Here is a 25,548-nt window from a genome sequence, read left to right as displayed (position 1 = left end):
GAGGTCAAATCCCCACCAGAGTCTCATAGCTGTTGAAGCTACAGCTTCCCCCATGTGGGGGCCATGCATAGAAATTTACATGGCAGTTTAAAAACCATTGGTATATACCTGCACGTTAGGGTGGAGTGAAAAAAAACGAAATTAAGAAATATGTAAAGCCTATATGCGGAAAAGTTGCCTCTTACCAAGCCTATTTATCATACAAAATTTCAGCAAATACAAATAATATCTTTAGCTGCCCATTTGTCTTTGAGTTTTAAGTAATTAGCCTGATTTTTCACCAACCTGGCGAAAATGGAATGATAAAATAAAATTACATCTCATTTAAAACTTTGATTGTTTGAAATGAAACTCTTGATAAAAAAATACTTAATATACCGTTAGTTGAGAGGTAATTATATTTTCTCATTCCATATTCGCCAGTTTGGTAAAAAATCAGGCAAATTACTTAAAATTCAAAGTCAAATGGGGCAGCTAAAGATAGTATTTGATTTAGCTGAAATTTTGTATTATAAATAGGCTTGGTAACTTTTCCGGACACAAGCTTTGCATATTTCTCAATTTCGTTTTTTTTTCACTGCTACACGTATCGCGGGCAGCAAGACATGTAGCATAACCTAGCAAGAAACTGGATTTTAACGCATTAAAATAAAAGTCTTTGTTGTTGCACAATCAAAATATACAAGGACTTTACTTTTAGGATTGAATTTTAGAAAAAAGTTTAGCTAAATAAAACAGTTATGTAAATCAAATGTACAATGACAGTGAAAAGTACACATATAAGAAAATTAAGGAGCCCGAAGCAAACTTCTGTGTTTGATTAAAATAAGAAAATAAGTTGATGGTGCTTTTTTGTTTTTTAACTGAACTTATTTCAATTTTCGGCATTTCCAGTAGATGTAGCAGCAAGAGTCCTAAGCTGCTACATCAACTGAACAAGCTAAAAATATTTTTTATCTACATAAATCCAGTTTCCAATACTCTCCTGTATCACTGAATGTCGATTTAACTTACCAGAAAACCATACGATAGTGTAATATTGAAAAACATCTGAATAAGTTGCAAATCGTAAGAGCATAATAGAAGATGTTTCGGGACGCATAAATTATTTGCCCTCGTGACCGAAATTTTAAGAAAAATTGCCAAATTTAGCGAGTTTTGATGAGTAACGGAAGATAACTTTCACACGCTTTTCAGATGAATGTCCTGCCACATGCAGGTGAAATCGCGTGGTAGCTTTAATTAGTCTTTAAATTTGGCACTTTTCTTAAAATTTTCGCTGATATTAAAACCTTATATTTCTATAACGGGGAAACAAGGGAAAATAATTTTCGCGGCAAAAAAAAAAAAAAAAAAATCTCAATATGTTCTTTCGATCGCTACCTACTTGAATTTTTTTCATTATTACACTATTTGTTTGATGCTCTGGTTAGAAGTAAATGTATTGGTGTAGACTTCTACTAGGTGTGTATTTGAAACGAAAACCTTAAAAAAAAAGGTACTCACATCCATAACTCCATCGACAAGCTGTTCAATGTCCCGCACTCGTGCTTGCATTTGCTCCAGTTGGAACGCTTCTCTTTCCATTCTGTTAATTTTAATTGCTAAATCATGCACTTCTTTTTGAGCTAGGACCAATAGATGATGATCTGGATGATCCACGTGAGTATGTTTGAGAAGTTCCTAGAAGTATCAAAGCATAATTGGCTCACTGGATCAGACAATGAACAAATGATCATAAATGTAAAAAAAAAGGTTAATATGCTTTATACGCGCGGTTAAGTTTTCTTATTCTTTTTTACAAGAATAAATAACTAGTTTTTTTTTCACGATAAAGAATTCAAAAAAATGGATTGTGGTTCAACTGTGATGTTGCAGTTCTAGTTCATAGAAAAAAGTAATTCTCACGGTGTAAGAACTTGGAAATTAATTTTCAACTAGGATATATATAATATATATACATATTGAAATAAATTGGAATATATTAGTTTGAGAAATTATGATTACACTCACTTAGTTATGGGCATGCTAAAAAATAGTAATGGTCATGTTAGCTGAATTCAATTATTTTCAAGGAATACACAAAAAAAGTAATAAGTAATATTAAAACACTTATATTTCTTCCAATATAGTCGAATTTAAAGTGTCTGGCCTCAGAGGTGTGCACAAGGGGGGGGGGGGAGAAGGGACACTTGTTGGCTCGGGTCAGGGCTTGAATGGAGCCTAAGATTTTTAAAACGAAGGGTAACATATATGTAGGGACGTAGGGGTAAACAATATGGAGGGGGCCCTTAAAAGTCCTTTGTGACGGCCCAAAAATTTCAATGCACGCCCCTTTCTTGACTTGCCAACTCGAGCATCATTAAAATTAAAAATCGGATAGTTGACAAATCGCTTCTGAAAGCTTCGTCTGCACAACAGCAACAAAGGAAAATAAACGAATAAAGTACATTTACACTATTCCTACTGCTGCATTTTTTATTTATCATTTACATTATCAAAGTTATAAATTTAACCGAAAACCTCATTCTGGTTCTTTAAAACAGGTGTTTTTGACAGAAAAAAAAAAACAATTTTTAGACCGTGGGTCTATTTTTCGTCAGTAGCCTGCACGATAAGCTTTAAAATAAGGTGTAAATCAAAGAAATCGATTAAGAATTGAGGAAGATCTCGCGTAGAAACAAAAAACAGACTACAGAAATAATATATAAGGATTTGTTTCGAAAGTTCAACCAAAATACATTTTGCTTTTATTATTTTTAAAACAGAACAATTTATTTTGATTAAAGTCAACGGATCAACAACTTGGATTGAATAACATGCTATAAAATGAGATGTATGAATATCTTTATGTATACTACGTGCATTTTTAGTAGATATAGCATACCTTTATCAACAGTTCGTAACGAGGAATCCTTTGAACTGGCATAATAAGCAAGGCATCCAGCGTTAACTTTCCCTTATGTTCCCTTGACATATGCTAAAAAACATAGATAAATTTATAATATCATTTACATCAGTTACAGGATGATTATGCAATGCAAAGAAATGTCAGAAATGGATTTTCTAATTTTATGAAATAGTTCAAAGGTGAAACTGGTGGCATACACAACAAAATATATATTAACAAATAATAAGATAAATGTTTTGTATAACGTTCACAAGAATATTTCGTGAAATCGTACAGTTCAGGAAATTTTGATTCGCAGGGAAGCCTGTAACACATAGAGAGCACGCCCCTTAAGTGGCGGATACAGTAATGCCTTCAATGGTTATGCAATCGGTTGTAGAAGGGAAATAAAAAACCTTTCGCAGACCAACAGGCAGAATTCTAACCTCTCGAGGCAATGACAACCCACTCAATGTAATAAACTAAGAAAACTACGTTGGTCGACATGGAGTTTGAGATCAAAAATCCTTCACAACACTTACACTGCACGTATTCGACCAGTTCTAGCACCATACGCAGCATCCAAATAGGCCCCGGCATCCTCTTCTCAACAAAGGAAAAAATAGCGCGGTCCAATACAGAGAATGAAAAACTATCATTAGAGTCGTTTCCTCTACAAATAACGTTGAGATTGAACATTATCTCACATTACTCGAAAATAGAAGAAAACTTGCAACAGTAAAATCCGGAGCAGCGACAAAGAACATAGCTCTATTGTCACTTTTCGGGCCTGGACAGAAAAGAAAAAGTTGAAAAGATCTTCCACGCTCCAATATGACAAGGGCATTAGAAACAACATCAATCTGAATGACACGAATCTTGACATCAGCCATAAACCTAGTCTCGTTGTCAAACCACTTTCATATGTCAAGATCAATTTCGACCAATTAGAACCGTGTTTGAAACTAGAACTGCATGAAAGGATTAGAAGGATGGGCACAGAAACAATACTCAAGCTTACCAGATCTTGTCCCCCTAAACTAACGGCTCTTTCAACTCTGAATGCAACAGAGGAGGAACTGGCATCTTTCTTATTCTTCCTGATCAAACAATATTCGAACACCAAATCGCAGCTGGAGAAATTGCCTCCAATATTACAAGTGAACTGATTGCCATTAAAGAGGATCTGGCTGTCTGCCTTACACAGGAGTTCCTTCCAATGGCATCATCATCTGCTTAGACTGTATATCTGCTCCGGAGGCCATCAGAAGAGAAAAAACGAGAATCACTCAGAATATCCATGCGCTTCTGTCCTCGATCATTGCAAGGAAGAAGACGTACATCATTCAATGATTCCCTGCTCACATTAACATCGAAAGGAATGAACCTGCGGACTCCCTTGCTGAGGAAGCTAAGGATATCGATCCCATTGCCTGACCACCGCAAGTTCTGATGTAAATGCCTTTGAAAAGTAAAAGCTCTGTGGATGATGGTTAAAACAGTGCCTTCCTGAACTAAGCATCGGCCGAGGGATTACGTTTGGACGTGTTAACATTGTTTTTTATACTTATATGGGTTTTAATATTCAATTAGCACTCCCAAATGGTACCACTGTTCAGTGTTATGAAGTGTCTTTATCTAACAATAATGTGTAACCGTTGAAATAAATTGCTGCACCAAATATTTTTAGGCATAATTTGGTTTTGTCAAACGTATATTAATTATGTAAAGCATTGTCATTGTGTTTTATGAGACTCTTAATAGGATCTAGAGGTTGTATAGGAAGATCTATAGAGGCTCTATAATAAATACCTGTATTGAGTTTTATAGAATTATGACCCAATTTTCTATAGGATATTTCTATAGCATTCTATAAAAATAACTCTATAGAATTATATAAGAAGTATATAGAATTCTATAGAACTAATTTTATAGAAACCTATAGAACTTTTCACTTTAGAATTCTTGAGAAAACGGCCTATAGAAAATTGGGCTATAATTCTATAAGACTCTATATAGGTATTTCTAAAAAAATTTTTTTTAGAATTCTATAGACCATTTTCATAAGGGCATAACCGTCAGCGCAGACTGCGGACGGGACACATGAAGGGAGCGAAGATTATGTTCGATGGATCCAGAACCTACGCAGAATACAGGCACTGCAAGGGAACACAGCTCGATCCAAGCCACCTCTTCAATTACATCTCTGTTGCCTCGACGATCTTCCAAACATTCTTCCACTGCTACAAGGACACCTTTTACACGGATCAAACCAAATTATGCTGCTAAGTTAAGTCACGATCCTCATGCTTACTTTAGAGTAGGAACATAACTAATATTATACGAAGGTAACCTATATTAATATATCGGCTTAAGATCAGGAAAAGTATTCCTCACGGTAATGCGTTTTTCAAATAACAGGCAAGGAGTTAAAGTCTAGAGTCAGTTGCTATTTTCAGCAACCAGGTTGAACCCATGGTAATGTACAATACCATTATGAGGTAAAGAGCGCAGCAAATAATTATTATTACGTAAAAGTCGCAGTTTTAACCAGATTGTAGAGTTATTTTATGCTGCCGTAAAACCGAAAACTACATCAGCAAAATTTCTATAACAAAGACTTGGTGCATGCGCACTTTGAAAAAATGAGGCATAAAAAGCGATTTACAACCTCAAAGCTTCTGTGTCGTAATTATTGTTGTTGTTTTCCCAGTCAGCTTAAAATTTTATCTGAGCAACATTTATATAAGAATGCTACATTTGGAGTTATGCGGATTTCACGTCGGGCGAAAATTCTACAAAAGATGTTGTTTTCTTAATACAACCCTTCAACATATTTTCTGTTCCATTTTACGTCACTGCGGAACCAACAGATCGTGGACACTGAGTGAGAAACTAATTTAAATGGTGAAAACGATTTAGTGAGTACAAGATTTTGACAGTTAAATTATGAAGCATCAATAACGCACGCAGCGAGCCCGCGACAAAGTTTTTGGTTGCTGTCACAACTGGTGTGAAACTAGCCACCAATATACAGCCACGATATCTCATTGAAATCTATTTTGCAAAACTCTTACTTCAAGGAACCTTGCAAAGGCCGGCTTCGCTTGAGTAGCCACTTTAATTGCATCTTTTGCAGATTTCCAGTTGTTGATGAAGGCGGTATAGGTGTCAATAATTTGCTGCTTCGTAAACTGAAAGAGACAAATAAAATAATTAGTAATAACATATTACTGTCACGTGCACATGTTTCATAAAATATAAAGAGTGAACAAAATAAATTTCACAAATTAAGCTATATTTTTTATTATCACACTTTCTCAAGGAAAGTTCTCGTATCCATTTGGTAGTAAAATATTTTGAATTGCAAAAAATCTGAACATGTTCGGGAGTTGGTTTATCTTGATTTAAAAATATCAAAGTTATCATTATTCTAACTTGATATTTTATTCAAATAGCTGAAACTGGAGTTTTACAAAGATGTTTAAATTTTCCTCTTTTTCCACGCTGAAATAGAAAGCAATAGTCTTCAGAAATCATATAAGAAATATCCCTGTTGCGCTTCCTTATGAGCTATAAAGCGCTATACAGGCGTCCCTTGTATAACACGGTACTTGTACAACACGGTTTCGAAATTACACGATACGAAACTTTTTGATTACATATTATTGAACTGTTTACACTTTATTCATAGGAATAAAGAAGGATAACGAAAGCAACGGCAGTCCTTTCTTTCTTGCCGATAATGCAAATCTAAATATTGAATAAAACAAAAAGGATTTCTTGTAAAAACATCCAGCATCCAAAATTTTTAAGAGATATTTCGATAACAAAGGAATGCTTCAAGAATGTTACGAAACTGAAATAAACACTACCATTTTATTAGTAAAAAGTTTCTGATTAGTGTGTCAATAAAGAAAAACTTTTAATTTTAAAAATGTTTAAAATTTAAGATTTTAAGTACTTAAGTATGTTTATTATACATGCTACATATCAGCAATAAAACACTAAAACACAATGATAATTCCACAGTCAAAGGATAAAAGTACAACAATTCAATTAAATTATTCATAGTTCTTCAAAAACTCAATCATAACTTTTCAATTACAAGTAATTGGCGAAAGAGTAATGATGAGATGGTAAAGTGGGCATCCGGTTGATAGGCGAAAACGCACGTATCGATTACTTTGAAGAGATGCCAGTTTTCCAAATTCGAAGCAGAGGTACATAGAAATGAATGAACCACTCGCTTCGAAATCCTCTCGCTATAATTCCTTTTTATCTCTTAGGCTCATTCACATGGAATCGTCTTTGCTATCCGCAAATGTACTACACTAAACTTGGTCAGACAGTAACCGGACGCGAATTATTCTATTATTTTTTTATCGTTTTAAAATTTAAGTCCAACATCTCGATAACAAGAAACGAGTTGAACTGTAAAGTGCCCAATCCATCTTCACTATACAGACATTTTCATGCATTATTTGCTTTTTATTCCTAGAATTTTAGGCTTGGGTTTTTAATTGATATAAATTCCAATATAAGGAACCAATATGTATTATAATACGAAGTATGAACTTTCTAAAAAGTTTTCTTGTGCTTAAAAACTAATGATTTGTATGTGTTGAGGGCACGATCGCACATTGGCATCGACAACCATGGTGGGCCCCTCGTCTGTATGATCGCTGGACCCCCCCTCCCTCCCTTCATAAAACTCATTTAACTCATACTACTCCGATTTCAAATCTTGCCCTTTCAAGGAACGGGCCCCTCATTTTCTGACGAGGCTGATATGCCTTCTCATCGACCCTGGTCACTAAGAGAGGGAGTTATTTAAAATATTTTTAGTCCCATCTCCCCATTTTCACTCCAGGAGGTTCCTCAGTGCCTGTCAGCATTAGACTTAAACTGATCAGAAACCTGGGGCCAGATCAGCCGCCACCCCTACACAGAGTAATTTATTTAAATACTGCATTGTATTATATCTTAGGCAACGAACCAATTTCGGTATTTAAATAATATCCAGATTTATAACTTCAATGAAAAACATACAGGCAAATATGGTGTTAAAACTTTGGTCAATCCATTTGTTTGGGCGTGACATTTGTACGTATATTTCCACTTTAATCTAGAAATTTTAAACATTGACTTTTAATTTTTACAAACTGAAATATAAGCAGCGATTATGTATCTTAATATAAAGTATCTGAGGTCCAAAAAAATATATACCTAAAAAATAATAATTTTCACATGTTGCGGACGTGATTTTTTACATTACATCCTCAATATGTACAAATAATTATCTTTTTAGTGCAATTTTGATTTTTAGAAACTAGACACTCTTATCAAGATACATAAAGATTCTATGTTCAACTTATATTCACTTATACTACTCATATTTAAGGTATCCGACTAGGTTCGGAGCAGTTTTTTTTTAAAAACACTATGAAATAATATTGATGTTTTTTTAGAAGCAGAATGATCTTAAAACATGTATTTTGCTTAAAAATAAACCATAATATCAATAACTTTTTTTAAATGGGTGATTTTTTGGCAAAAATGACTGAAAATTACCAGTTAGGAGAAACACTGTATTAATAAAAATTAACTATCTATAAACAATTTGCTTAGATTTTTTCACTTGTATAAATATTACACATGAAACAGACCGCAGGTTAAGAAATATTTCAAGAATTTTAAGGTTTATGACAAATTACGTGACTTTATCCAGAAATTTCTCAAAAATTTGTCACCTTTTTTCGGTAAAAAAGCTATAAATCAAAAAATATTTCATCATTTACATAATCTGTGGTCTGTTCCACTCACAAGTACTTACAAGACAGGCATGACACATTTCATGCTTGAATACTGAGTAGTATTTGCAAAATCATGTTTTCCGCAGCCAGTATCGAGAAATAATTGCACTCTTCAAAAAACGTTAGTAAAGATTAGACTTAACACGCGTTATACTACAGACACTTAGTATTCCAATACTTATAACGTGAGTTCTAATTCGCGCAGATTATAAAACCAAACTGTTTCATAATCTTAAAGAATGGGGCTGTTGAATAAAACTATTTTGAAAAAAAGTGAATTTTGGTCGAAAATCGCCTTTTCAACGTAGTCGGATACCTTAAGTGGATGAAAATTGAAAGCCAGATATTAAAATCAATTGATTAAACTGCAAATAATATACGTACAAATGTCATACCCACAGCAATGGAATGAGTAATTTATAACATTTTAGTTTGAATAATTTAATCTCAATTTTACTGGAATATTACGTTTTTCTTTCATAATACAAACATTAGTAATTAGAGACGAAACGTAATTATTTTTTCCCCGATATTCTTATTTATTCATCAAAATGCTCATTAACTGGTCGCAATGAATAGTATTGCTTGATTTTCGTAGGTATTTTCATTAAGGACATTCTTGACGGGTTGAAGCAGAGGAGGGTATGCAGCCGGAATTCGGCAAATATTTCTAAAAATGAAAAGCTGCTGTCAACGCTCCGTGTGAAGTTTATTAAAACTCACATAGAGGTCATCTTTTACTAGAGATTACCTGGAGAGTAAGATATTTAAGACTTTTGGTGCTCTGCTACAAACGAATACAAAACAGATTAAAGTAATATTTTGTACCATCGATACAAATTCACAGAAATATTCAATTTCTTCACCTGTAATAAAATAGGAGTTTTAGAAATACAATTGAAATCCTATTACAACGAATACCAATATAACGAAAGATCCGTTTCATCGAAATAAATATTCAGTCCCGATTTCATTGCCACTACATTGTTTAAATTCCATTACAACGAACAAAATATTCAGTTCCGATTTCATTGCCACTACATTGTTTGAATTCCGTTACAACGAACAAAATATGCGCTCCCTTGAAGTTGTAACGGAATTTCACTGTAATAATAAACTAAAGCAGTGCAACAATTTCTTTAAATAATGATAACCTGTTTCTGGTTTACCAAATGGCAATTCCACAGTAAGAAACTGACAATTACAGAAGGAAAAATTGCCTTGTTGTTTTAAAAAAATGTTTAAATATTTATTCAACTTGTGGTTATGCGTTGCACATGATGGCCGGAATGAGGTAAAGGTAGTTTTTTTTCAGCAAAACAGTCAATAGTTAATACAGTGAAATCCTCTTACAACGAATAAAAATGCAACGAAATATCCGTTTCAACGAAATTTTTATTCAGTCCCCATTTAATCTCCTTTACATTACTTAAAGTTCATTATAATGAAATCCTCGTTACAATGAACAAAATTTTTGATCCGTTGAAGTTCGTTGTAAAAATAAAACAAACAAAAGGTCTCCTTCACAGACTGGCACAAATTACCATTGCTTCGACATTCCTTTGTTTTTATGCCTGCTACGAACAAAATTCGTAAATCTTCATGAAAACAATACATTTGTCGCAAAATAATGTAAAAAGAATCTTATCGCAAAATTTTTAGAGCCACATAGCAATTTGTAAATTAAACAGAAATGATTGTCTTGTTAAGGATCAAATACATTAGATACCGTAAAGTGGGGCTACTTGGACCCGAAACTTCATACTTTTTGCGAGTTTTACACTGAATGCTTTGTTAAACCCATAATGTGAACTGATAATCTTGTTTTTACCACTTTTCAGACGTTCTGCTATCACCTAAAGTCTTTTTTTAAACAATTTTAACTCTTTATACTTTGTTTTTATTTTTAAAAATTGGGTTCAAGTAGCCCCGCGCTGGGGTACTTGGTCCCACTAAGCAAATCCAATAGAAAAAGCTGTAAATCAGGTGTTGGTATCAAGAAGGACCAATGATTTTGAAAAATAAACTCAAAACGTACATTCTAGCGAGTCAACTATTTATATAAATTGCAAATTATATTCATATAAATTAATATAAAATCAACGTGTACATAAAAACATAATTTTAGGCAAACATAATTTCTCAAATAGGAACATAATCTAACTACAGCTAAAACCAATTGAAATACTCATCATTTAAACATTAGAAAAAATGGAAGTCCCTATAATTCCCCTAAAACCCCTATAAAACCCCTTAAATTTAATGGCTTGGGTGGATTTTTTTTCTCTGGTAGTATTTAATACTTGCTCTTCTTAGCTACTAAATACTACAGAATGCCCAAGCTTGTTTTAATTTCCTTTTTAGAGTTGATATACTTAAGTCAAAACAGGCTGATGTCATTCTCTAAGACATTTCTCCGGAATTATTTGAATCCGGACACAATTGTAATTTTTACTCTTAATAATCTGCATTATTTCCTACTTCAAGGAGTTCGCTTCTACTTTCAGACCTTTTTTATCCCCAGATCTGCAAAAAATGGGTATAAATAGTAACTAACCTCTTTCTTTTAAAGGATTACAAACCTTACTTAACATAATTTAGTGATCAAATGTGGTTTGGGGTTGTTTGAACGCTGGGTTCAAGTAGCCCCATTTAAAGGCATCCAGTGCACTTTTACTAACTTACTGAGTTAATTATATAGCTATAACCTTAAAACACTGTTATTTTATTAAGAAATAGAATGGAAACATAAAACTCTCTTGACTTTGATGATATCAGATGTTTCCCTGAACTTACATGTGAAAGTTTGCAGACACAAAAAACAGCTGTTTAGACAACTTTCAATTATAACCTCAATTAGAAAAAGGCGGGAATAGCAGAAACTTTGTTTCATGCTCCAGCCTCTACCTAGTACTGCTACCTGTTATATAGAAAGTTTTTTAAGTATAAACATTGAGTTATATAGGACCAGGACGGATTTTAAACACTTTTTTCCTCACGGGTTGAACTAGCCCCTGGAGGCTCAAGTAGCCCCACTTTACGGTACATAACAAGACAATCAAGGGATTAACTATCCCAGTTGAAATATATATTTTGTAAAAATTCAAGGGAATTCTACTGTGAAATAAATCTCATCAAAACCAACCATGTTGTAAAAATTTCCCCGCCAAGAAAACCTTTAACTTTTCCGCACAAAAAGGAAAACCTGCATCCTAAACCCAAAAACCCTCAGCCATAAAAAGTTATGATATCTAGTTTGCCCGCCAAGTATCTGTCAAACTATCATCCTCCCTCTTCTCCTTTTTCATCACAGCTACTTCCATTAGAACCTCCTCCCACCTTCAACTCCTTAGAAATATGGATAGATCTTTTAAATTGTTTATCTTGTCTGGCGGGAAGCTTTTCAAAGTGAAGTGGTTGCTTGGTGAGCAAAAAGCTTCTCGCCAAACAAGATAAACAATTTAAAAGATCTATCCATATTTCTGAGGAGTTGAAGGTAGGAGGAGGTTCTAATGGAAGTAGCTGTGATGAAAAAGGAGAAGAGGGAGGATGATAGTTTGACAGATACTTGGCGGGCAAACTAGATATCATAACTTTTTATGGCTGAGGGTTTTTGGGTTTAGGATGCAGGTTTTCTTTTTTGTGCGGAAAAGTTAAAGGTTTTCTTGGCGGGGAAATTTTTACAACAGGGTTGTTTTTGATGAGATATCACATCTTTTTGCATTGATATTATTACTTTGTCTGTATTTTTAGAATTGAGAACATCAAGTCAAAAAACAACTGAAATTTGAAATTTCAATTGAAACAACGCTGTTTTGTGTTTTTAAGGAACAATAATGGTTAGCCTAATTTTACGTCAAGTTATTTTCTGACTATTAAGATTCTATGTTCATTTTGTGAGAATTGGGAGGTTTAAATTTTATTACAATTCTTGTATCCTTTCTCTGTTGCAAAAAAAATTTCTTGGATAATAAAATACTATACTTTAAATTATATTGCTTTCGAGCATTTTACATCTTCGCAATAAATTCTATTACAGTTTCTTTATTTGACAGATTATTCAACATTTTCATGAAGGTTTCTTTAAATGTTTTACAGCTTGAGGGCTATTTTAATCTAGCTTTTCACTTTTTGTTTAATTACATTTTTTCTTAAATCGTGGATTATTTTACGTTTTATGGGATAATTTTAATTGTTTGGTGATTTATCTTTTTCTTGATAGAAGTCTTTGTCTTGTTTAATACCTAGTTTTGTTTAAAAGTTCATTTAAAAAACGAAATAACGCATGTTATCACCAAGCAAAAAAAAAAAAAAAATAAAATAAATAAATAAATAAATAAATAAAAATAAAAAAGAAAATTAATTTGAATTCTGAAATTTTGAATTCAAATTATGTTTTTCGCTATCACGAACTGAGACAGGACTCTACTCATTGGAGTTATTGTTTCTAGAAACAGCTGCCTGTTTCTCTGCTTAAGTATAAACAAACAACATAGCTCATTGGGTTTTCTGTTTTCAGATTCTAAGTCTGCGCGCATGCGCAGTCGCTAAGGCAAATTTGTGATATCCGCGATTTAACGTCTAGTTGCAACTGTTGGATGTGTTTTAGACTTGATTGAATTTCATTTCCTAAGACAACTTTGGAATAACTGTTAGATCTGTTCTAACCTTGCAATTGCAGTCCGAGATAAACAAACCCTATGAGCTGAGAGTAAGTACATAAGAACTTAGGGAAAATTAGTGATTTTCAATATCAATTACTCCGGCTCATGATGTCCCTGGGGGTTGAATTTTTGTATATATACTCAATGGCCCCCAAGAATATGTATACAAAAACTCATTACCGTAAGCCCCCGGGGGGCTGTGATAGAACCCCTGGAAGGTACAATTTGGGGGGTGAAAACGATGGGGGAAGGGGAGGGGGTCAAATGGCACAAAAGGCACATCAGTAGGGCACAAGGAATGTGTGTGCGAAATTTCAGCTTGATTCCTTTTTTCGTCTGGGCTGTAGCCCTGTCAAAGAAAGCGAAAACTTTTTGGAACAGCGATTTTATAACTTTAATACCTCCTCCCCCTGATGGTCCAGGGGATTGTATTTTGGTTTACGGCGTCAGGGGCCACTAGAAATTGAGTGTACCAAAAATCAACTCCGGGGGTCTTCATGGGGCTGAGATACAGAGGGGTGAAAAACCCAAAAAACCCCAATTCGTTCTGTCGCGTAATCTTGTTCTTGGTCGCTTTATTTTCCTTCGTCTTTGGCGGTGGATTTGCTTCTGTTGGCTGCTGACGTTTGGTTTCCTTGGCGGGGCGGGGCGCTCCCGCGCCCCGTGATCACAGCTTAGGTATGTGCAGAAATGCTCAACCTGCGGAACATGGGTTGCATGCGGCCCGCCAATTTTTTTGTTCTGGTCCAGTGGTCCTCCATTTAGGGGTAACCTCCCTCAAAGGGGTTAAGTGTGATTTTACGCCGAAGGATAAAATAAGTATCAGGATTGGGTGATTGTTCGGTCCCAAAACAAAATGATGAGAAATCATATACATCAAATTTACTTAATCGATAAATATTAGTGGTTTATAGAAAAAGAAAATGAACTTGGAACTCGACTAACGGCGTGCACTGGCCGGAACAACAATTATTAAACGAATTAGTCTGATTAAGCAATATTGTAATATCAACAGTCTAATTGACAACTACTTGATTTTATTACAAATTGCAAAGAATCAGATTAAAATAAACGGTAAAATCATTATTCATTTTCGCAATTAAAAAAAAAATGTTATTCATTTTCAGAGTAAACGTTTTTGGAGGCATTTGCTGATAAATTTCCCACCTTATTGGTTAATAGCCTTAAAAGGCTTGGTGACGAACCATTGATCTAGACTAAAAAAAGCGAACATTAGCTTGGAACTGTCCTAAAATCATTGAGATTGGTCACCGAATTTTTTTATATTCATTTTGAATATTTACTACTGAATAAACCATTGTTTCTGAATCTGTAAACTACATTTACTACTCGCATGCTATAATTTAGAGCTTGCAGAAAAGACGTCAATATTGATAATGTTTATTACCAATGCTTTCTTTTTTTGGAACTCAAGTGTTGTAATTTTGATATCGTTACCTCTGAGTAATAGTAGGATATCATACTGTTGTTTCTGGGATTAGATGTCTTACTGTTGCTTTGAGGTGAAGATATGGCATACAAAAAAAGTTAGCTATTGATGACGTCTTTGTCAAAACGCAAGTTGTATTACTAGAGAATATATATAAACGAGCTGATGTGTGCCTCACATGACTTCCTTTTTTTCCAATTTAATGTCATTTTTCAATTATTGGTAATTTTAATGTGATTCAATAGTTTACTCTCTAAATATCACCAACAGTGGCCAAATTGAAACCAAATTTTAAAAAAAATCGCCAAAGTTGTCGCCAAGTTGGCGACAAAACGTGGCGACCAAAAGACTGGAGATATATCGCCAAGTGTCCGCCAAATTGTAACACCACTTGAGTTTACATCCAAATTAACAATGATTCCCCCCCAATAGGGGCAAAAGACCCCCTTAAAAACACTGGAATGCAACCAAAAGGAGAGGTGCACAACTAACCCCACTATTAATCTACGTACCAAATTTCAACTTTCTAGGACATACCGTACATACGTACATACAGACGTCACGAGAAAACTCGTTGTAACTAACTCGGGAATCGTCAAAGTGGATATTTCGCGCTGGGCTGAGCAAAATGGAAATTAAGGTCGATTTTTCAGTGAAATTTTTTTCGCGAATACAATACTTCCTTTTTTGTAAAAGGAAGTAAAAATCAAAATGTGATAACACGTTCGATTTTTCATTATGACATGCTAAAAAATCTTTTAATTTATAAACGTTTTCAACCCAACAGAAGAAGAAAAATAACGTTTTTAGGATCATGATTATTTTTTTGCGATTTTTCAAGAAATGTTCTATTTATTTACGAAAAGCATTTGATTGAAAACGATTTACGGTGTGTCTTTTATATTACTTTTATATTAAACATCTATGTAGTACGAAAAGTCACTGAACGTCACGATATTGCTTCTAGTCGGTACTAGGCCCTATCACAAAATAATCGAACTGGCATGAAGCAGTAAAAGGATTGAGATAATAGCATTAAGAAATTGACGCATTTCTGACTTTAATGTGACTTCTCTGTAATGTTTCAGTAACGATGGATTGCCGAGTCCCTTTGCTTAGTAGCTATTAAGCTAGGTAATAACTTCAATGATTATTGTCTGAATTTTAGAGTTAAGGAATTTTCCATTTTTTCAGTAAGGAGGTTTTCAATGTGCAGAAGTTTAAAAACAAAGAAAGAGGGGCAAATATATGATTCTTTTTAAAACGTTTTCTTTCAAATTTGTAAAATATGCTTTTAGAAAACTGCTGCCTTGCAACTATTTCTCCAATACAGTCATTTACCAATATAATTCAACTTCATAACTTGTTACTGTTTAATCTGTAACATTGAGAAATAAATTCCAGTCAAGAGTTTAAACTTTGAGAAGAGCCAAGTTTTTATTGACGAAAAGTAAAATTAAAGTCTCGAAAACAAGCAAAGAGCAACATATTGCCCTTTCAGATTTTTCATGCTTTATACTAAGCAAAACAACGTTCAGCCAGTAAGCAAAAGCAGATGTTGCAGCCGAACATAACACGCGCTTGTGAATTTCTTTCATGCAACAATTCAATCGATTTTTTTTTCACTTTAGGGAATTTATCAAAGAAAAGAAAATACGCATGTGCGAAAGCTCAAGCGGACATTTGGTTGAAGTACAGAATTTGCCTGCTGTTTATTTCTAATCGTGGACAACATTTTTTGAGTTGGGAATCGGAGACAAATCAAAAATAATACACTCAAACCTGTTTTTGTGCGGTCTTTTTTGTGCGAATTCTTTTTGTGCGGCATATGAAAATTTCAATCAGATTGGGATTCAATTGACGAAATTATTTATAAAAGGAGTGCGAGGTAGTATCTTCAAGTGACGACAGCTGCACCTCGATGGGAGGTCACTGTGACCTCCCAAAAAATTCCTTATTCGGGAAATTTGATCCGACGATTCGGCAAAATTATCATCACGGTTTATTTTTATTCCGTTCAAAGAAGCAACTCCTAGTTACTACGTAAGCTTTTGGATTATTTTCTATGTGAGACTTCTTTTTATACGGTCTCTATCCACAGCATAAAAAAGATATTTTTAAACTGTGTTGCAAAACTGCTGTTTATTTCTAATAGTGGACAACATTTTTTGAGTTGGAAATTGGAGACAAATCAAAAATAATACACTCAAACCTGTTTTTGTGCGGTCTTTTTTGTGCGAATTCTTTTAGTGCGGCATATAAGAATTTCAATCAGATTGGGACTCAACTGACGAAATTATTTATAAAAGGAGTGCGAGGCAGTATCTTCAAGTGACGACAGATGCATCTCGATGGGACGTCACTGTGACGTCCCGAAAAAATTTCCTTATTCGGGAAATTTGGTCCGACGATTCGACAAAATTATCATCACTTGGTTTATTTTTATTTCGTTTAAAGAAGCAACTCCTAGTTACTTCGTAAGCTTTTGGATTATTTTCTATCTGAGACTTTTTTTATACAATCCCTATCCACCGCATAAAAAAAAATATTTTTTAACTGTGTTGCGAAACTGCTGTTTATTTCTAATAGTAGACAACATTTTTTGAGCTGGAAATCGGAGACATACAAAAATAATGCACTCAAACCTGTTTTTGTGCGGTCTTTTTTGTGTGAATTCTTTTTGTGCGGCATATGAAAATTTCAATCAGATTGGGACTCAATTGACGAAATTATTTATAAAAGGAGTGCGAGGTAGTATCTTCAAAAGACGACAGCTGCACCTCGATGGGAGGTCACTGTGACCTCCCGAAAATTTCCTTATTCGGGAAATTTGGTCCGACGATTCGGCAAAATTATCATCACTTGGTTTATTTTTATTTCGTTCAAAGAAGCAACTCCTAGTTACTTCCTAAGCTTTTGGATTATTTTCTATGAGAGACTTTTTTTATACGATCCCTATCCACCGGATAAAAAAAATATTTTTTAATTGTGTTGCGAAAACAACGTTTTATAGCTACTCGTGAAGTTCCGAACGATTTTTTTCAATGCGATTTTTTATGCGGTCCCTATCCTCTGCATAAAAACAGGTTTGGGCGTACTTCGTACTTAAAAGCACTGTAAAACATTTCCTATTTTTAAACTTGTACTACGTTTCGATCAACATTGATTAACTTGGAATCAACAAAGTTTATTATTGAAAATTCAAGGATCTTTAAATCAAATCAATTTTAATACCATTATTCTCTAATCCTTCCTTCCAGCTCCTCTGAAAAGTGCCTAATGCTTTTAATTGCATAGCTTTACTCAAAATTAATTACTTCGCTATTATAAATGATGACATTCTAACGATGCTATTCAGTCTGAAAGTCTTTGGATCTAAGGCATATTAGACGCAAGTTTTAGATATTTCGTAAAAGAATCGAGAATTATTAAAATTTATGAATTTATTTTAATGGGATTTGTCTAAACTAAATGAAATGAAATTATATGTATGGAATATTTATATCACTGCAAGTTTAGTCTAAGGCATGTTTGAGTTGGGTAAATAATTTAAGGAATTAAAAGTGTTGTTTGCCTTTTGTACCATATGTCAATATTTATACAAACAGGTTGTGACATAAAGTATAGCATTTAACCTGAAGCATCCAATCGAAAAACAAAGATCATGGATTCATGGAAAATTATACTTAAAATTTAAATGAAGCAAATAATGCCCGATACCTCTTTTTCTTTAAAAAAAAGTTCATAATTTCATAAAAATGGTGCGGTAGTGAATCATTTTTACGTTATTCAAAATATTTAACTTATTTGGATTGAAATGTTTAAATGACACACCATTAACATGAATATGCATTTAATTACTATAACTGACTGTGCTGTCTATGCAGAAGCAGTACGTTTAACCAAATGAAAAGCTAATGTATGGCGAACTTAATTTCATCATGAAATAGAGAAAGTTTATTAATTTAAGCCACCCATAACGATCGTTAAAATAAAACTTAAAAAATCATACTTTTCAGCTGTTTATTTCCATTAAAGTATAACGATTATACATAATTAAAAAAAAAAAACGTTGATTGTCCACAAATTTTTAAAAGCTAAAATACTGGAAATCAATATTTTTTCCTCCAAGTATCAACAAGTTCAATGGCAGTCCTTATTTCAGTATTTGTTGTTCTAAACAAATAGGCATTCTTTATCAGACTCAACCATCAGTCTGTTTTCAGCTAACAATCAGCAAATTTCTCATCATGTTGACGAGAAAGCTTCACGATTTTTTTTTCCAATTTCCAATCTTGGCTCGAACTCTTCATATGTCCTACTTGAGTTAGTTGTAAATAAATTTAGTTAATTGTCAATTAATTGTTAATAATTTTGATCTATTTTTTAAAAAAAGTTTTCTGGTCAAATTTTTTGAAAAATTTTGAATAGGCAAAGCAGTTTCAGACCGTTTTGGCTTTCGTGATTTGAAAACTGCTTACAAAAATTAAGGTAATGATCACGTAAAACGGTAATTTTAATATACAAATGAAAAGAGAAAAGTGGCGCTGTGTGATTTTGATAAAAAAAAAAGGGATTGGTTACTTAAGCCGTAACCACAAGCAGCAGAGACTATTGCATATGCTATATATGCTGTTTTATACTTTAGTGAAACGTGTAGGTGTGACATTATGAATAATGGTGCTTATCCTTACAATCCGATAAAACTTTAAGAACAGCTTAAAGTAAATTTTCCACTCTTAAGTATCAGTAAAACGAAACAAAATGTAACTATATGTTGCGAAATGCTCTGTTGTAACAATATTGTTTGTTTTATCAATGCTTAAGTGGCGTTTACTGTTGGCTTTACGCCTTTAAATGAAAGACTATAGACCCATTCACTACTCCTAGTTTTTAAAAAAAAATGTTAATTGAGCCCCCTTTCTCCCCGAAAAAATGTTAATTCGACCCCCCCCCCAAAAAAAAAACATGTTAATTAGGCCCAAACTGAAATTGTGCCCATTAAAAAAGCTTTTTTTTTTTTTTAAATTATAAGTCGTTAATAAATTTACTTTTCAAAGCGATCAAATCTCCTACATTTGTAACATCGAAGTTTGAGCTTTTAGCTCAATTTTGGAGAGCCAGCCAGTTGTAAAATTAGTGGAACTGAAAACTTCAAAAAAAAAAAAAATCTCTCTCTGTAATCTATTTCATCGTTTACAACTTGGTGAACTTAGTAAGTTTTTATACAGTTTCTTATGCAATCTAACTATAAAAACTTTACTAAAATTGTGCATTATATATATTAAACGTAATAGTATAAAAACGTCATAATATAATTAGATAAAAAATCAGTGTCTCAAATAATTTATCAATAATGAAAACAAATCAAATTTAATGTTTTAAAAATAATTAATATTCTATTCAATATAGGTTGTTCAAGTTAAATTAAAATCGCGCAAAATAGATTAAATGTAATTTAAAACGCTAAAATTATATTCACACACATAACTCATTTACCTTTCAGAAGGTTTTAAAACCCATCTTCTAACCAAACCAAAAGAAATATAAACGTTCCAAACCGTCTAACAGAAAAACTTGTTCCTTCCTTTTTTTTTTTTTGAAATAAATTGCCCAAAGAAGAAATCCGTTAAACTTCTAATGAAAATGCCAATCAAGGTTTTTCTCAGGAAATCAACTGTTTGGACGAATGAACTTAAAAAATAAAGTGCATTCCACCTAAGCAAATTTTGGTGATTGTATCTGAAAATAAAATTAAATAATTAATTGCGTAAAGGGAAACTCGTGATTGCTCCCTTTTCCAAGAACTTCCTGCCAAATCTGTTTGAATATAATTAAAATAATATAAAAACAACCTGCTATATTATAAATTCACCGCTCAGAAAAGTTAAAGAATTTCATAAGCTGTCTATATAAAGAGGCATAGTAAAATTTTCTACAAGTATGATAAAAAAAAAAGAAAGATTTAAAAAAAGAAGAAAAAAAGAAAGAAAAAAGTTTTTTACTTTTTATTTCCCAAACGGAAAAGAAAAAAAAAAATTTGAAAATATTGCAAGTATCTCATAGTATTATTATTGTGAAGTTAGTGTTTGGAAGCTACTTTTAAAATTACTGGAAATACTCCACCTGCACTAATATTCTATACAATATTATGAATAATAAAAATCTTGTGATGTTTAGAAGCACAAAAGGTGAGTTCTTAAGCCTTTAGAAACGTTATTTTGCTGCATAAGGGTTGTGCTACTTTTATAAAAATATTTTATTTAGCATCAAATTCGTGATTTATCATAAATGGTTAGCTTTGAATAAGACTAATAACTCATTTTAAAGGAATTTAATAATTATTTCTTAATTTTGGATTAATGCATAATAATTTAGGAGTGTTTCTTCTGTTTTATACCAACAAATACAAAACAGCTATTAAAATATGAGTTGAGCAGTTTAAAGTAGGGAAACTGTGGTTCGAAGTTAAACGTGCAAACAAGTTAAAATATGCACATCTGTAATATCGAAATTGACGTGCGAGCGACGATGAATGAAAATCAGTTTTAGGTGTACTTAATGTAAAAGGTTAGGTGTTGCGTTGAGTGCTTTATATCCATAAAATATGAGCAAGACCATTTACCTCTGTCAAAAGTTGGGAGAATTATTGGTGCTTTAAAAGTATAAACGCAAGTCCGTTGGGTCGATTTTTCAGAATCTTCCAGCGCGTTTATAGATTGAAAATGTACACTAAAAATATATGTAAATTTTGTTGATATGTTTATAATACCACAGCTTACTATAAGTGGCGGAATTTATAGTAAGTAAAGAGACGTTGATTTAATACGATGTTAGTGTAATCAGATTTCGTTTTTTGTGTTATTGTAGTCTTTGCTAACTTCTTTGTATCAAAATGCGTATACTATTGAATCATTTTGTATACTCATGCATGTTCTAACAATGTTAGAAAAAAGCAGTTGTTAGGCGTATTTTGAGACGAAATATTTCCTTTTCATGCTTTGATTTCCGATCCTAGGCGCCACCGCCTAAACTTCTGGGTTGCATTAAACCTTTTCTTCCTCCGACCCATCATAATACAGCCCACAACTGACGTGAACGAAAAAAAAAAATTAATTTGAATTTTTACATCTTGAATTCAAATTATGTTTTTCGCAATCACGTGTTTTTTTTCCGTGTGTGCAGGCATGTGTGTGTGTGTGTGGATATGTGTGTATGTAGGCATGTGTGTTTGTGTCTTTGTGCAGGCATGTGTGTGTATGTGGGTATGTGTGTGTGTATATATATGTGTAGGCGTGTGTTTGCGTCTGTGTGCAGGCATGAGTGTGTGGGTATGTGTGTGTGTGTAAATGTGTGTATGTGGGTATGTGTGTATGTATGTGTGAGTGTGAGTAGGCATGCGTTTGTGTATGTATGCGTGTAGGATATGGACGCAATCTGGAGAAGGTTTTCGCTAGAAGAGCAGCATTGTGAGGCCGGTCGACGGTTGTGCTGCAGAGGGAAGCGGGGGGGGGGGAAATAAAATCATAGGACGCCAAACAGTCAAGTAAGAACAATAAGCAATCGTGATTGCTCAAAAAAAAAAAAAAAAAAAAAAAAAAAACTACCTCTTCAATTTCGACATTTTTAAACTGTATGTGTGTATTATTCCTCATCTATAGACTTTGTCTTGACCTCATACATGTTTAATCTATTAAAGAAGGCATCTAGACTTCCAATTTCGACGCGTGGAAAACTTCTATCAGGCGTCATCATGACGCCTAGATTAAAACTTTTATTTCTAACAATGGTAGCAAGATTTATGCTCCAATAGGAACATGTTTTTATGTAAAGGCGTAACAAGTAGTTGGGAGAGAGGTTATTAAACATTTTAAGCTTGTACTGTTACATCCTGGGTTTGTGTTTAAGTATATCAAACGTCATATAAACCAGTTCCATAATGCAGAAAATTTCCTCGTTATAATATCCTATAGGGGTTCACATCAATTTATATCCTAAAAATTGTCTTTTTCATTTAGATATTCATGCTTATAATTGCAATAAGCTGTTATTCTAGACGGGGGAAAAATAAAGGAAAAAAAAAGGTTTGCACACCAACAGTGACTTTACGTTTCCAAGCATTTTAACAATTCTAAAAGCATATTACACAGAAACAAATACACAGAAACACTCTTATTTTACTAGAAAATAGATTTAATATTTCTACTATTAAAAAGATAGTAATTCAATCTAAGATTTGAAATTTCTTTAAAGGTATCACGCGAGCATTCACATATGAAAATATCAGAGTTCAAAAATTTTGCTGGAGATCAGTTAAAATCATATTCCTCCAAGACTCTTAGTCAAAAAGACATTTTTCTGATAATAAATAAGATGGAACATTTAAAATACTTTTCAGGAGTGAAAAAAGATAAAAAGTAGAAAAACGAAATATTCCAATATAAATTGGATTTCTTTAGTACGATAAAGAAAAATATAATATTCTAAAAAGTTTTCTACTGAAGCCTATCAAAAGATTCCATTATGCAATTGGAATTTCTTTGGCTGAAAAGTAATCATTTCTACTTGAATGTACAATTTTTCTATTATAAATGTCCTCCATGTAAATCTACTAGAAGGAAATCAAGACTTAATTTTAATTCAAATGTAAGCTGTTTAAATATTCGATTATATCATAGACTCAAGCCAAAGTACTCATATCATAGATTTACAACATAGACTCAAGCCAAGTAATGTTAATTTATCAGTAACATCTAATTAGTAAGTGACATAAAACCACAATATCTAAAGTTAGAAATGAACCAAGGACGTATCAGAGAAGTTTTCATTTTTCAACTTCATTTTTTCTAATGTCTCATCACCCTCTGTTGTTCACAGCTCGTCACAGGGGTGTCCACAGGGGGGGGGATTATGGCACTTTTGGGGGGAAGTTTTAAAATGCATTTATTTATTTATTTAATTTTATTTATTGATTTATTTTTAATTTAAATTATGATTTTTATTCTGTTTATATTTCATTTCATTTATTTATTTAGTTTGTGTGTCTCTGTGCGTGTAATGTCATTGCCGTAGCACATAACTAATAAAATAATCATAATAATAGTAATTAAAAATAAACCAATCAATCAATCAATAAAACATATTTAAAAAAAATAATAAATAAAAAAGAGAGCTGCGTAAAAAATAAAAAAACGAAAGAGGATGGAAAAACATTTTGGGGGGTAATTTCCGCCATTGAACTTCTAAGGGGGGGGGAGGTAGGGATGGGCACGCCTAGCTCTTCTGAAACTAAAAATTCCTTCACAAGAGGCAACTTAGTTGAATCAACTTTCGAACAGGTGGTTGGTAGGAAGAAGGAACTTTCCGGCATCCTTTATACGACAGTCAACTTGTCAGGCACGCTAGGCACGTATGCCGCTACCATTATTATCCAGATGCGTTGAATCAACTAAAAAATATTGCCAAGTGCTCACTCTACACACGACTAACATAGTTGAGTCAACTCCGTTCAGCTTTAACAGAGTTGTGGAGCAGCTGTTCGAATAAATTTGGCTCAGTCCAGTAGTGTGAGACACGAGATTATTGTTTTTACTCTTTCGAAAAGTTGATTTAACTTGCTGCCCAGTGTGTAGGAGGTCCAATATCAGAAAAAAGGTCATTCTCATTATTTTAAGTGGTACCTCAGAGGCTGTAAATGTGGAAATTTTCACAAAAAATTCTCGTTTTCCTTGAACTTAAGCAGAAAAAATAAAGCAATATTATATGTTCTGTAGCAAACAAAATAAAATCAAATGCACACTAACGCATAGTTTTTAAAAGTCCACCGGCACATATGTTTCATGGGGGGGGGGGGGGGTACTTGACTTCCGCAATTCTGGTTTTCAGTTTGTGTTATCTGCCAAATAAAGCAAATGTGAATTTAAAGAAAATCTGGTAAACTTCGCGACAACGCCATTTCAGACCTAAATAGCCTGCCCAGATTAAGTTAGAGAAATTTTCCACTACTGATAGTATGTTTTATTAATTTGTATTGGTTCCTTTTTTTAATATCAAGTTTTCAAACAGTCCTCTATTTATCCATTAGATAGTCTTAATCCTTAGAATTCAGTTACTCATTCAAGCCGAAGTTTTTAGTATTTCTTGCTAAGACACGTTGCTAAAAAATATTTCTCTTAAAACAAAGTGGCATCATTTTTCTCGAACTTTTTTTTATATATGCATTCAATTCTTCATTAATGATTCCAGTTAAGAGTAATCAATGCTATTATTTGAAATGGTACATGATTTCACTATCTTAGCAAACTTGGCAGTTCAGCTTTTAATAACATACCATTTATCAACATACAAGCTGAGCTTCTGTATATTTTTAGTAAACTTGAAAATTCAGTTTTTTAAAAAATCTTTATCAACTAATAAGTCGGGCTACTATCAATCCTGGATAAGCGGTTCAACTATGCACTTACCTCTTATTAACAGATAAGCTCCGTTTCGAATAAGCTTATGAAAATTGGGTTAATTCAATTTCCAAAACTTTAAATATTGGCTAAACGTTTTCTCAAATGTTTTGCTTCTTCAAAGCTACTTCTTATGTGTTCGAAATAAAAACAACTAGAAATTTAATTGACTTCTTGATGTTTGTGTCGAAAAAGCAGTGCAGGGAAAAAATTCGAAAGATAAAAATATATAAACATGTAAATTACTACAAAAAAAAAAAAACAAATAAACAAA

At 33.1% G+C, this 25,548-nt stretch overlaps 1 protein-coding gene across 1 annotated transcript in view; it reads right to left on the bottom strand.

Annotated features, from left to right (window-relative positions):
- The window catches only part of LOC129231465 (rho guanine nucleotide exchange factor 17-like), a 433,937-nt gene that overhangs the window by 31,689 nt on the left and 376,700 nt on the right, over positions 1-25,548 (bottom strand). Inside the window, 3 exon segments of the mRNA XM_054865790.1 lie at positions 1,507-1,683; positions 2,888-2,980; positions 5,968-6,084. Of these exon segments, the coding sequence (XP_054721765.1) occupies positions 1,507-1,683; positions 2,888-2,980; positions 5,968-6,084 (387 nt within the window).

This window comes from Uloborus diversus, chromosome 10 (genome assembly GCF_026930045.1).
Source record: "Uloborus diversus isolate 005 chromosome 10, Udiv.v.3.1, whole genome shotgun sequence".
Taxonomy (NCBI): domain Eukaryota; kingdom Metazoa; phylum Arthropoda; class Arachnida; order Araneae; family Uloboridae; genus Uloborus; species Uloborus diversus.
This window is presented reverse-complemented; position numbering and strand designations above follow the sequence as displayed.